Source organism: Hippocampus comes, unplaced genomic scaffold, assembly GCF_001891065.2.
Source record: "Hippocampus comes isolate QL1 unplaced genomic scaffold, H_comes_QL1_v1.1 scaffold315, whole genome shotgun sequence".
Lineage (NCBI taxonomy): Eukaryota > Metazoa > Chordata > Actinopteri > Syngnathiformes > Syngnathidae > Hippocampus > Hippocampus comes.
In genome coordinates, this window is record NW_017805539.1 from 1487488 (window position 1) to 1501328 (window position 13841).

At 43.5% G+C, this 13841-nt stretch overlaps 1 protein-coding gene across 4 annotated transcripts in view; it reads right to left on the bottom strand.

Annotated features, from left to right (window-relative positions):
* LOC109521061 (glucocorticoid-induced transcript 1 protein-like) overlaps positions 1-13637 on the bottom strand; it is a 22733-nt gene extending 9096 nt beyond the window's left edge. Inside the window, exons 1-4 of one of the 4 annotated variants that reach the window (XM_019878692.1) lie at positions 13353-13637; positions 12825-13150; positions 5593-5741; positions 1599-1688 (exon numbers count right to left, since the gene is read on the bottom strand). In XM_019878692.1, the coding sequence (XP_019734251.1) occupies positions 1599-1688; positions 5593-5741; positions 12825-13131 (546 nt within the window). In that variant the 5' untranslated portion in view covers positions 13132-13150; positions 13353-13637. Of the gene's footprint in view, positions 1-1598; positions 1689-5592; positions 5742-12824; positions 13200-13352 lie in introns of all 4 variants that reach the window. The other 3 variants (XM_019878690.1, XM_019878689.1, XM_019878688.1) reach the window with 3 other exon arrangements.
* Positions 13638-13841: the final 204 nt, after the last annotated feature.

The window sequence follows — 13841 nt, forward strand, 5'->3', positions numbered from 1 at the left end:
CTTGGTAAACTCACAAATCGTTATGAAACCACTTGATTTCCCTATTAGTTGCTATTTATCATCACAACTTTTGACAAATAAAAGCGTGAAGGTCTAAATCGACGTCAAACAGAGTTGGTGACTATTTCCCCTCCGGTACTGATGTCAAAAAATGTCTTTGTGACAAACAAACCTCCGTCGAGACATGCGTCAAATTAAGGGCAATTACATGGACTTTCCATATTGCTTGCTATTATGTCATTATATGATCACGCAATGATCCCGTCACATTTTTTTGGGGTCTTGAAAGCCTCATCGCACGCCACCTCGGAGCAAATCAACATTGCTTGAACAGTGTTTGAACTCATAAAGACTTCATAACAACGCAGGGCGTGATGCAGCCATTCACGTCCGATGATGAACCGAGCTCAGTGAAAAGGGAGGGCTTGATGGTGGTGGTGGTGGTGGTGGGGGGTCTTCTGTATCAGACGAAAACAGGATGCCCTTTATGGGCCTGAGAGACGCACTTGTGCTATGCAGACAAAAGGTGCGGTCTTCACCGCTCGCCACCACAAAGACGGCTCTCTTTGCACGCTCCCACACATGCGGCGGTGTGGTTTGCAGTTCAAATATGGGAGGCGGCGGCGCAGTGGCGCTTCAGGGAGAGAAAGACCTTAAATTTAGAGTTGGACGCCTAATAGGGAAGAGCGGTCGGATTAGAAACGGAAAAGCTTATGCAAAGGCTGACCGCGGCGCAAGCAAAGACACATGGGGAGTTAAACCCCCGGGAAAATGACAAAAACACGTGTCGCGGCAGCTGCCAGTTTCATTGTGGGAGTGACCATGAGAGAGAAAATGCGGGAGAGATAGGAGAGAGAGAACGGGAGAGAGAAAGCGAGAGAGAGAGAGAGAGAGAGAGAGAGAGAGAGAGAGTTTGAGAAAAATCGAGTGACTGTAAAAATGTGAGAGTTGCTGAGAGAGGAGGAATGAGCGGATGAATCAATGAGTGTGAGAGTGTCAGTGTGAGTGAGTGAGTGTTACTGGTGAGTGTGTAGTGAGAGAGAGTTTGATTGTGTGTGAGAGAGTATTTGAGGTGCGTGACAGTTGTGTCAAAGTGTGTGCAAGAGTGAGGTAGAGACTGACTGCAAGAGAGTTAGTGGAGAGTGAGCGCGAGACAATGAATTAAGAACATGTGAGAGAGGAAGGGAATGAGGACAAGTTTGAGTGTCGGAGGGAGTGAATGAGAGCACGGTGGTGAGTGTGTGTGTGACAATGCGTGCCAGAGGAAAAGAAAAATGAGAGCATGAATGAGGTTGAGAGAATGAGCTAAGAGAATGTGAGAGAGTGTGTCAGTAAGGACTGTAAGTGCTCTTGTGAGAAAAGTTATGAGTCAGTGAGAGTGTGGTGGAAAATTTGGCATGCGAGAGTGAGGAGGGAAGAGTGCAAGTGAGTGAGAGAGAATAATCTGAGAATGTGTGAGTGCGAAAGAGTGAAGAAGTGACAGAATGAGTGAGGTTGAAAGAGTTTGCAGTGTGTGTGTGTGTGTGTGTGTGTGTGAGAAAGTGGTGGGAGAGTGAGCGTGAGATTGAGGGAGCGAGTGCGTGTGTGCGAGCATCTACCTCCTTGAGGTGGTCTGCGCTTCCCCAGGAGGCGGACCTCTGGTGAGGACTCCCTTGGTCCGCCCCGTCGTCCATCCACATGCCTGGAGTCTGAAAGGCGCAGAAGTACATTCTCTTTAGCCATCCGTCAATCCATTTCCCCCCCACACCTTTGACTATTTCATTATGTTGGTAAACAACAGGCGCCATGACACGTCCGGGTGGTAGAGATGTGATTTGACTTGCCTTGACCTGATCGCAAACCATGGAAAAAATTAATTTAATGCACCGCAGTGGCTGGGCGATATGGCCCAAAATAACATCTCCAATTTTGGAAGGGGGCGTCAAAAAAAAAATAAATAAAATAAATAAAAAATAAAAAAATAAAAATCTTATTTTTCCCTTCCAATTAAATGAAAGACCAAACCACAAGATGATGGCAGTTCATTACTTTGGTATGAAGGAAGCTCCTCAATTCGCTTCAACATCGTTCAGTGGCCTAAAAATGTTGGCAAAGCACTACTTTTGTCTAAATGAAGCTCCTCGACTGATTTCAACATAGTTCCTTTGGACCACGATATTACAAGATGACGACAACAGCGCGACATAAGCCAAAACGAACCACCTCAACTCACTTCAACATCGGTCCTTGACCTAATTGAAATACCAATTTTTTTTTAATCAAGAAATGCACACTATTTAACGAACATTTCAAGTTTATGGGAAGAATCTCATTTTATAACTGAATTATAATAATTTCAGTACGTGGGGCCCAGCCAGTGTCAACACAAATTTTGGTTTGTGTTGTACCTTCAACGGATGGCGCCAAATGAATGCTATCATGAACCTCCCCGTTTAGCCCGTGTGCGAGTTTTGGGGCAGAAATTTTGGCCTAGGGTAGCCTTCGCGTGGCAAGTTTTTCATCCCAATGAGATTGGGTTTTATTGTCAACTAAACATTTTTTGGTTTATTTTCGACCAGATTACTATTTTTCCCAAATTTGAATTCTTTGTTTCTAAAAATGTTTAATGGCAATGACAACCGTGTCTGGCGTCACAGTCGTGTGCCCCTTTGGCCCGCAGAAGCAAGCGTGAAGCTAGATAGCGAGTCGGCGTGCAGATAGAAACTTTCCGCGACCGATCCCACACGCAGAGCGGCAAGCGGGTCACATCCTCAAGAATCCAAAGCAGGAAATCAGCACCGCCGCCGCCGCTTTCCATGGAATTCCGATTGTTTGGATTGCACGCCATGACATGCATGCCTCTAAGGATGGTTGGAGGAAGAGGCCGAATTGTTTGCTGCTCATGTCTGAAAATCAGCAAGCGGAGCCGCCATAAAATACGGGTCAAAAAACAAGGTCCGTTTGGTTTGCGTGTGGGAGGTCTCGTTTCAAACCACATCCGGAATAAGTTCAATGTAAACAATAAAAGCAGAATTGTTTCGACGTGTACGCCTCTGGTCTGGCATACATGTGACATTTTTTTTGGTCTAAATGAGAACAAAAAAGATCCAGTTTTACAACGGGTGTGAATGTGTTTTGCATTAGAACTGATCTTGATTTATATCACGTGTGAACACGTATTAAATCAGGTGTGAATGTTTTTTTTTTTTTCCTTAAAGCCGGTATGAATGAGGTCCAGAAGTGTTTTCATATCAGGTGCTGAGGTCAGCACCGACTTTTGGCTTGGCATGTGCGACTCTGTCGTCTGAACTCTGTAAGAACCTTTAACATTTGGCGAGAATATGCGTGAACCTGTTTGAATGTGTTTTGGACCAGGAGTGAATGCACAAATTATAATCATGAGGTGTGTAAAACCAGGTGTGACCTGTTTTCCAGTATATAACCAAGGTGGAATCCTATTTTATGTAACCGGATGTAAACATGTTTTGTTATCAGATGTAAACGGGTTTAATTCCAGGTGTGTTTAGTACCAGATGCGAATGTGTTTTATACAAGGGGTGAATGTTTATTTGGATGTATATTTATTTGTTATTATGACTTCAAGATGGCGCCGCGAGAATGGCTGCCTTTACAGCAGCGCCTATACTTTTGTTCTTCTACTTTCTTCCTTTCATAACTTTGCTGCTGTAAATTTGGAATTTCTCCATTGTGAGACGAATAAAGGTTTTCTTCTTCTCTTTTTTTTTTTTAAATCAGGTGTCAACATGTCTCACACGTGGCGTGAAAGTGTTTTTAACAGCAGCTGCAAATGCATATCAAGCGGTGCAAACATATTTAACATGATGAGGTGTGAAGTGTTTTCATTGCAGGTGAGAATGTTTTGGATTGTGTCAAGATATTTTATATTGGGTGTGATTACGCATCACCGGGTGTTAACAGGTTTTTCTCTCAAGCACGTTATTAGGTATGAATGTAGTCGGGAGTATTCTTTATAGGATGTGCGATTGTGTTTCACACCAGCTGTTATGTAATAGGTCGAAATTTACGATACGGACTTTTGTTTTTGTTTTTTTTCCCCCCCAAGTACACGACTTGACAAAAAGTCCACATGTCTTTGAGACTGATGTTGCCTTCATATTTGAGGAATGTGCTGGGAGATTATTTTGCGATTCCACTTGTATCTCTTCAACCTGAGATTTCCTCAACAAGGCTTAGTAGCGGAGCGTACAGTAGATGCCCAATCGTGGCAGGGGTACTCGAATGCAATGTTTTAATTGGGGGGGTGGGGTGGGGGGGCTGGGGTCTAAGCTGTTTGATGAGTCGGCTTTTGTTCGGCGGTTCCTTATGTTCATAAAGACGTTGTGTGTTGGGCTATTAGCATGTCTATGGGCCCTCTGCCACACAAAGGGAAGGCGTTCCACGGGGGCCACGAGGGCCAGGTGGTGAGCAGGGGGATTTGTCCTCACCCCGGGGGACAGGTGCAAACCATCAGCATAGTTCGGAAAGAGGAAAAAAAAAAATGGCCGAGGTCCCTTTGTGCACGGTTAGCAAGAAGTGGTCTTTGAGCAATTGTTGAGGGGAAGTTTCTAAATGTATTTGTTCAAGGATTGTCGAGGGGATCGCTGTTCTCTTTCGCCGAGAGTTCACATTTCAGCAGCAAATGTGTGGACCGGAGCTTTACTCTGCGCTGGCATTGTTTGGATAATCGCCGTCAAGTTCAGTTAAAATAACGAAGACTTACAAGGCAGGAAAAACTTTTTGGTTGTTCACATGATAAAGGATGTCACGGCCAGGACATAAGTTAGTCAGACTGCTTCAGTCAATGCATTCTAACGGGTTGACACTTGATATAACGCAATGACTGAAGCATCAGAATCAACCTTTCACGAGCATTGTATAACGCCAATGTACATCCTGTTCACACTTACAAAAAAAAAAAACCCACCTCCACACCGAGTGCACGGCGCAAAACCTGCTCACTCACTGTTAAAAGACATTCACACAATGCAAAACATGTTTACACCCCCCCCAAAAAAAAAATTCACACAGTATAGCGCGAGTTCACTCTGGATTAAAACAGTTTCACACGTACCAACACGTTTCAGATCTGGTATGAGATACATCCATACAATGTAAATTCGTACAATATAAAACTTTTAAATAGTTTTTTAGAAAAGTCATTTATCATATTTGGAGCGCTTTTTGTACATCAGTGTATCTGGTATAACATGTTAAAACCTCGGAAAACATATTTGGCATCTAACACCTTGGCCTGCCACTGTACGCAATGAAGCACGCACGGTCCCACCTGACATAAAAGAGGCTCGCAAAACACAGTGACATAGCAAAAGGTTTCACACCTGATAAGAGGCCTGTTCAGACCTAATTTAAAACACGTTCACGCCTGACGTAAAAACACATGCGGGTCTGTTTCCACTCGGTATAAAATGTGTTCACATCAGAAATAAACCAGTCACACCAGATATAAAAGACATTGACAATTACATTCATACCCCATAAAGTATCTTAACAGATAACAAATTCACTCCAGATCGACACGTTCACACCTGACACGAAACATCCCACTTTCCCTTTGTGACTGGTTCGGTGTACCTGAGTGGACTTGTCTTTCATACAGTAGGGGTAAGGCCCGTGAACATCTCGGGGCCACTGTCCGGTGAGGTACGGGGCGGTGATGGCATCCAGGGAAGATGTCCGTCGAATGGCGCTGGAGCTACGCATCTGCAACTTGGACCTTTCTGCTAGAAACGAGACAATGTAAGTTGTTAATCGTTTTTGGAAATAATTATAATAATTATTATGCCGATGGCGGCCCGGCGGCCCAGTGGTTAGCGCGTCGACCTCACAGTGCAGAGGTAAGGGGTTCAATTCCAGCTCCGGCCTCCCTGTGTGGAGTTTGCATGTTCTCCCCGGGCATGCGTGGGTTTTCTCCGGGTACTCCGGTTTCCTCCCACATTCCAAAAACATGCATGGCAGGGTAATGGAACACTCTAAATTGTCCCTAGGTGTGTGTGTGTGTGAGCACGAATGGTTGCTCGTGTGTGTGTGTGTGCCCTGCGATTGGCTGGCAACCGGTTCAGGGTATCCCCCGCCTACTGCCCGAAGACGGCTGGGATAGGCTCCAGCACCCCCCACCCCCCCAATCCTTTTGAGGATAAGCGGATTGGAAAATGGATGGATGGATGGATAATGCCGATAGCTTTTTTTTTTTTTGGGCTTCGTCTACACTGTAGTGGATAATAATAACAGAACGCAAAGAAACAAAATGTTTTTATGAAATGTATTTAAGCATGTTGTGGCCTGCAGCAGCTCCTAATGAGTGTTCTCACATACCAGGGCGTTACAGTACCTGAATTGTTCGATTTTTCACTTGAGAAAAGGCGCATCCGAAGCTGGCTTGCAAGTCAAATTTTGGCTCGCAAAATGCCTCGTGACCTCAAAAAGTCAAAGGTTGCGGCACTCTTAAGAATGGACACTGTTCACGGAACACACGTTTTTCAATCATACTTCCACGGCTATCTTCAGCAGGAACATCCACAAGCGTACAAGCTGCAGAGAGCAAAGTTTTGAATTTGGCGTTGCATCAAAATGACAAAGTTCACAGTGGACTGAAAGCCCCGGTTGTGCAATGACGCTCCTACAAAGAAAACAAGCAAGCTCTTTCGGTTCCACGATGTCATGCCCGCCGTATCTGAGCTCATAAACACAAAGTGCATTAATACTGCATGCACGCACGGACATAAGCCCCAACAATCAAAAGTGCATTAGGCTTGCCTGGTTGGACCGGTCAGGGTTACTTTGAGAATCTTTCAGCAAATACCATTGTCTTATGTTTTGGTATTTTAAATTTGGTATGCGAAATGTTTTTCTTCATAATTTTTTTTTTTAATATTTGTATTTTTTTTTTTATATTTTTTAAAGTGTTGTGTAATATTTTTTGTATCTCAATTCTCCTCTGCCATGCATGTGTCCCCCCCCCCGATCTCATATGCTATATGTCAAATATTTTGGGAGGATTCTTGAAATATTCGTCCAATATTTTTTCATCATATATTTTTTTTCATTCATCCGATATTTTGTATTTTTGATTAAATATCTTTATAATATTTGTCTATTTTTGCACTACTTTTATCTTCTTATATTTCTGCTTTTTTTCCCCCATCTAACATTCATGTGATGTTGACTTTTGTTTAACTATTTTCCAATAGTTTGTCATAATACTTGTGTATTTATTTCTAATATTCGGGTAAGAGGGTGATATATATTTGTTTTACTTTTGCAGTTTCTTTCCCCCCGGTCAAGAAGTTACGCATTACTGTGTAAATCTTTTGATTAAAAAAGTCTCGCTTTGATTTTTATGTTGCAACTAGTGTAACTTTTCATCAAATATTTCAGTAGTTTTGTTGAATATTTTATATTTACGACGCGATACGTACGTACTAAATGTAATGTAATATTTTTGTAGCAGTGTGTTTTTATAGGTTTTTTTTCCCCACTTTCCTGTCGAACACTTTGGCATATTTCGCTAGAACACTCATCATATTGTGCACAAACACAAAGCGCATAAATACTGCATGCACGCAAAGACATTAGCAACAAGAAGTCCATTAGGGTTGTCAAGTTGGCACTCCAGTACAATACGAGGCCCTTTCAAGAGCTGCGTATGATGAGCATTAAAGATGCTGTACATTCTGTCCTTGCTCTACACACACACTCCAAACCCGAGGCGCCCCTCTCTCTGTCCCCTACACACAAGCAGCCATTGTTGGTAGAACATACAGGCCCGTCCAGCCAAAGGTATGGCCTAAGTAAGCTCACTGGGCTACAGTACAATTCCACGGACAAAGACGACGGGCTACATTTCCATCAATATTGATACAGGGCCGGCCAGGCCTCTCGGAGCAGGGGATTGTGGTTATTTTCCACCGTCTCCGCACTTGCCAGACCAGAATAATCTCCCCCGGTGAGCCTGGCCAAGACGATCAAAGCATCCCGATTTTTGGGGATGAAGAGTGATTATTTTCAGGCTGGAGTTGTAATAAAAACTTTGCCTTTAGTGGACATAGGGAATGAATCGCGCCCGCATTTCCAGGGCGAAGCGAGTGGTTTATGAACGGGAGAGCAAAAGGTGAAAACAAATGTGGTGCCAACCGGTGAAAGCACGGGCGCAGAGGTGTTCATGCAGACTCGGGGGAAAACACACATACATCCAATGGTGTCCTGAGGTACGACTAATTTGCTCCGTGACCACACTTGTAACTCAAAACACTTGCATCTCAAGTCATCTCGCCCGATCGAAATGCAAGAAAATGCCATTAATCCGTTCAAGCTTCCCAAACCAAACTATGATTTAATGCGTTTTAATAAGAAAAATAGCATCATTGTACTTTATGAAAACATAGTAATGACATAGGTTAATAAAAAGGAAATAATTAAAATCGCTTTGCCTTGCTTCAATTCAGTGGATATTGTGCCGCTCCTTCTGGTGTGCAGTACATTACACACACACACACACACACACACACACACACACACACACACACACCAAGAAACTACTGCTTGGGGTGAAGTTCATTGCGGCCTTACCGTGCGTGCATCGCAATTTTTCAGCTTGTATGGTGAAAATCGCTTACGTTGGGTGCCTCGTATTTTTATACAATATTCAAGTGTGCCCTCCCTCAAAAAAACCATGTCACAAAATTTTGTGTGGATGTGTGTGTGTGTGTGGGGGGGGGGTGTCTGGTATGGCTTAATGGCATTTCCTTTCATTTCATTGGGGACTTGAGACGAATATTTGGGCCTTTTGGCGCGATCACGGAACAAATTCAACATTTACGTCAAGGTAACGCTGTATATTTTCATTTTTCTAATATTTTTAGATCCTTTGTGTCTTGCTACAAAGTTCTGAGAATTTCTAAATAAATAATGCCCATTTGGGCGTGAAGGGAGGTCAACTTTCAACACTTTTCCTAAATCTAAAAACCGCACAACATAAAAAAACAAACACAAGGGCGGAGTCTGTTGTTAATGTTGGCTGTGAGCATGAGAGAAGGCTTCAGCATGTGTCCCTCAGTTGGTCAGGAAACAGCCTGCTAGCTTTGCTAGCATCACTGCACAAGTTCAACTCGAACAAAACAAGCAGGCACCGACGAGTCACTGCAAGACAAAAACAAAGGTGTGCCAACGACGCCGTTCAAAAAAATAAAAACATTGCAGCTGTTTTAGCAGATCGACCATTTGGGCGCCGCTTTTCACATTCGGTCCGACTCTGCAGTTTTGACCCGGGCCACAATGAAACAGGAGCCTTTCAGCACAGCTGCCACTTTGTTGACGCTCTTTGTTACAGGGGAAAAAAAAAAAAGTTTGTCAGGCAAGTGATGTCATGCCGGCGACATGCGGAATATGACACTTATGCCCCCTTTCTGCTAAGTTTGACGTTGTGCTGGTTTTCAGCTTCCAAACAGTACCGCTTTTGTTGCATGGGCCACTGAAAAAAAAATATGCACATTTTAGGAGATGGAGACTGCAGAATCCAGGGTTGCGGCTCAGCTACCAGCTAATCTAATGGTAGCATGCATGTGGAGTACATTATCAGTCCCTGGGGTGTGTTTTGACAGTAAGGTGGCACCGATACGCGACGCCGGCCGGGAGGTGAGAGGTCGCCGCTCTCTGAAACCAAGGTATGCTCGGCATGCGGTCAGGCCGGGAAATGGATGCCCTGTTGTGGAAGAAGAAGACAAGTGCGCCTTCTCATTTCCTGATGCACACGCTACACTGATCAAGGTAGGCGGTCATCCCGGGCGGAGGAATGCAGAGGTATGCATTAATATTCTTTGATGATCGGCTTTGAGAGGCCTGACTGAATATATGACGCTCCAAAGGAGATTTGAACCCCAATCTCCTGACTGTGAGGCAGCCGTGTTAACTTAAGTCAGCTATGTGAACCACTATGCTGCCAACAGCCATAACACGTGTCCAACAGATGAATGCACAAATATCGATTATCTCACCAACAAATCCTGTTTTGGGGAGAGAAAAAAAAAAGTCAAACCAGTTGGACTTGAGTCAGCTGTGTGAAGCACTACACTACAGAGAGCTCTACACAGGTGTCTGATGAGATTAATTCATCGCCATGTCCAAAAATGTGCTGCCACCAGTATTCCTCCTTCGAATCCTGCTCGGGTGTCAGAGATATTGCAAAGCCCTGGTTATTTCACTTACAAATGCTGCGGTAGAAACACAAGCCAAACCAGTGGGAATTAAGCCAATGATGTGAACCACTACCCTGCCAACAACCAAACACAAATGTCTAACAAATTCATTCGGTGAGATACAAAACGGTTTCCTACTTCTATCACTATTCCACCTACAAACATGGTGGTAAATGGTCAAGCCAAAACCGGGTCCACTCGAGGCTACGCGGACGACTACACTGTCAAAAGCCTTATAAGGAAGTTGCTGGATTCATTCATTGCCATGTAAAAACATTTTGTGCTTATGTCAGTATTCCGCCTCCAAATCCTGCAGTGAAAACAAGCCACAACAGACATTGAGAGGAGATGGAATCAGCAATGTGAACCAGTACTCTGCTCAAAGCCCTACATACCGTAAAATTCTGTCTATAATACGCACCCCAAAATCAACCTTAAAAAGCATTTTCACGACCATACGGCGCACCGTATCAAAAAGCATCGTGATAGTTAAGGGTGCTATTTCGATATTCAACGCATACACAAGACATGTTGTATTATTGGATGCGGGCATGATAAAACGTACACTAGCTTATAAAATACGGTAGGATTGCATGCACGCTAGTCTATGTTTTTAAAAAGGCAGTACAACCAAATTCAGTTTTGCTCCCACTGTCTTTTTAAAAACATATGACGGCATATACGCATGCTACCGTATTTTTTTTAAGATAGTGCACGTTTTACCATGCCTGCGTCCAATAATGAAGTATGTCTTGTGTATGTGTTAAATCCAGAAATAGAACCAGTAACTGAAACTGGGCCTCTTAATACGGTGCGCCGTACGGTCATGAAAATACGGTAACTTCATTCATTGACATGTCAGAAAATGTCAAGGTATGATTATTAGCGTTGCATATCCATCTTTAATTATTTTGGTGGTTTGAACTCCAAATGTTCCCGAAAACGTTGACTGAACTACCAAACCTTCCAATTTTGGGGTTCCAAGTTATCACACCTTTGTTTCTGGCACATTTTTTTCAATAAATTAAGTTTGAATTTCAATTTTTACAGACTAAAGGTTCTTGGGCAGGGTTGAGTTATGATGTCCCTTGGAGAGCCGTTATGACTCTAAACTCAAAAAATGTTAAGGTAAGGTCCCTTTCCATGATTACATATACAAAAGTTTTGAACTCAGAAACCAGTAAATAATTGTTTGTTCAATCATTTTTCAATTTATATTCCAGGAGGTATATTGGTATGTGTCTAAAAGTATATTGGTCGAGAAATAAAGATTTTTTTCCCCCTCTTTCTTTTTTGTCCACTATTGAAAAAAATGACCCAGAGAAAAACAAAAAGTGTTCAATTTAGGTGATTTTAGTTTAACACATAATATCCATCCATCCATTTTCTAATCTTCTTATCCTTACAAGGGTCGCGGTCGTGCTGCAGCCTATCTCAGCTATCATTGGGCAGTAGACAGGGTACATCCTAAACTAGTTTGCATCCAATCACAAGGCAAACACAAATGAACAACCATTTGTGCTCACAACCACACATGGGGCAATTTTGCGTGTTCCATTAACCTGCCATGCATGTTCTTGGAATGTGAGAGGAAACCGGAGTACCCGGAGAAAACCCTCACAGGCACAGGGAGAACATGCAGAGTCCACACGGGAAGGCTGGAGCCGGAATCAAACCAGGCACCCCTGTACTGTGAGGCAGACGTGCTAAACAGTTGCCCTTAATATATATAATACTTGATCTTTATGAAGAAGTCAACAGTCTGGTCAAAATAAAGATTGAATAAACACCTTTTGAAGCATAATGTGCTTAGTAGTACTGGGTGACATAGCTCAAAAATGTTTCACAATAAAAGTATTTAATATCAGTCAATCTTGACAACTGTTTTTTTTTTACCTATTAAAAAAATTGTGTAGATTGTATAGTGTAACTTGCAGTAAACACGAGGGTCACCAGTTTATTCAAAATGCTTATTTGCATTAGATGCTAACCCAAAGCAGTATTGCTGATTATTATTATTATTAACCTTCATTCAATGTTCATACAAAAGTGTGGTCAACTAATACTCTCTTGTCATGCATGCAGTTGCTTTGGCCAATCGTCTTAGGAATACTTTATCTGTTCAGCAGACTCATTATTGGCGTAAATAGTCTATTCATATTTTAGTTGCGTGATTTTGACTTGAGTGCGACGCCAAGGGGGGGACATGGCTAACCCTTGCGCTAGCACTATATTCCACTCTGGAGATCGTGTGATTATTAATCGCACTTTTATCTTTTGTGTTGATAGTTACAATTCCAAGTTAGCCCAAAAATGTTGGTTGCATTTCAACTTGTTTGTCTTTTGAGTTGCTGGGGTTATAATTACACTTTTGTCTTTGGTGATGATGGTTTAGACTCCGACTTTTGAAGCACATTACCACAGGAATTCTGGTTGAACTTTTGTGTTTGCTGAAAATGATTCTGCTGAAAATGAACTCCCAAGTTTTCCATTTCATTATTATTACCTGTTGATTTATGAGTTTTCACATTGGTTCTGTATAAACTGTGTGTGTGTGTAAAAATGAAGAGTTATAACGTGGCGTGACATACTTTTAGCGTGTGTGTTGTTTACCTCTGGAAACGGGCGAGTCCGGGGGGCAGGAGGCGTCCTTGTTTTCGGACGACAGTCCCTGCTTACTTCCTGGGAGGAGGAGAGTCGGGCTGGAGGGGGGGCTGGAGCCTCGGCTGCCCGCGGCGGCCCCGCCGTGGAGGCTCGGCGACGGCCGCGTTGGGCTGCCCTGGCCGCCGCGCAGCAGCTGGTAGGGCACGGTGGCGCGGAGCGGGTGCAGGCGACATCCGCCGTTTCCGAACGAGCCCGGGGAGCCCGCGTTGCTGCGTCTCACACGGGGCTGTTGGAGCGAGTTGCCGGGGACTGACATCCTTCCCCAAAGAGTCCGACTTTAAATAGCGAAAACAGGGAGAGAAAAAGTGAGGGCACCAGCAGCAGCTGCTGGAGTGGAGGAAGAGTTAGCACAACACGTTAGCTTCCTCTTTTTGTGTGCGTGCGTGTGTGTGTGTGTGTACGTGCGTGCGTGCGTACCCGACTCTTACGCTCGAAGAAAAACAGTAATGAAAAGATGTGTGTTGATGGAAAACTTACCTTTAAGTTACGTACAAATGCAAACTCGCACCTTAATCATAACACAAGTAGCTTAAAGTGAAATTTATAACTTATTTAAAAGCTGAGTTGAGGCCATTAAAGATGCGTACCACCCATCTCGACCATTCTACTAAATGACTTGACTCGACCACTAGCTGACGACTATTTAGGGGCGAGCTCAAGTGGCCGCTCAGCGGCTTGTGATTGGACAGCGGCGATGTACAGTAAGGCCGTCGATTGGTCAGAGATTATCTATCGACGGCGCTTGTAACCAATGGCGCCACAAGCAGGGCTCGACTGAGTTGTAACGTGGGTCGTTATCGAGCTGCTCTCGACGGCAACGATGGAAAATTGAGTTACAGTATTATTATTAGTTCACATTTTCCACTCTAATCTCTGGTGATAATGTAGATGCTTGATAAACACAGAAAGATCATTCAAATTCTCCAGCCAAATTGGTGACTCTTGAGCCAGGAATGGAACAAAATA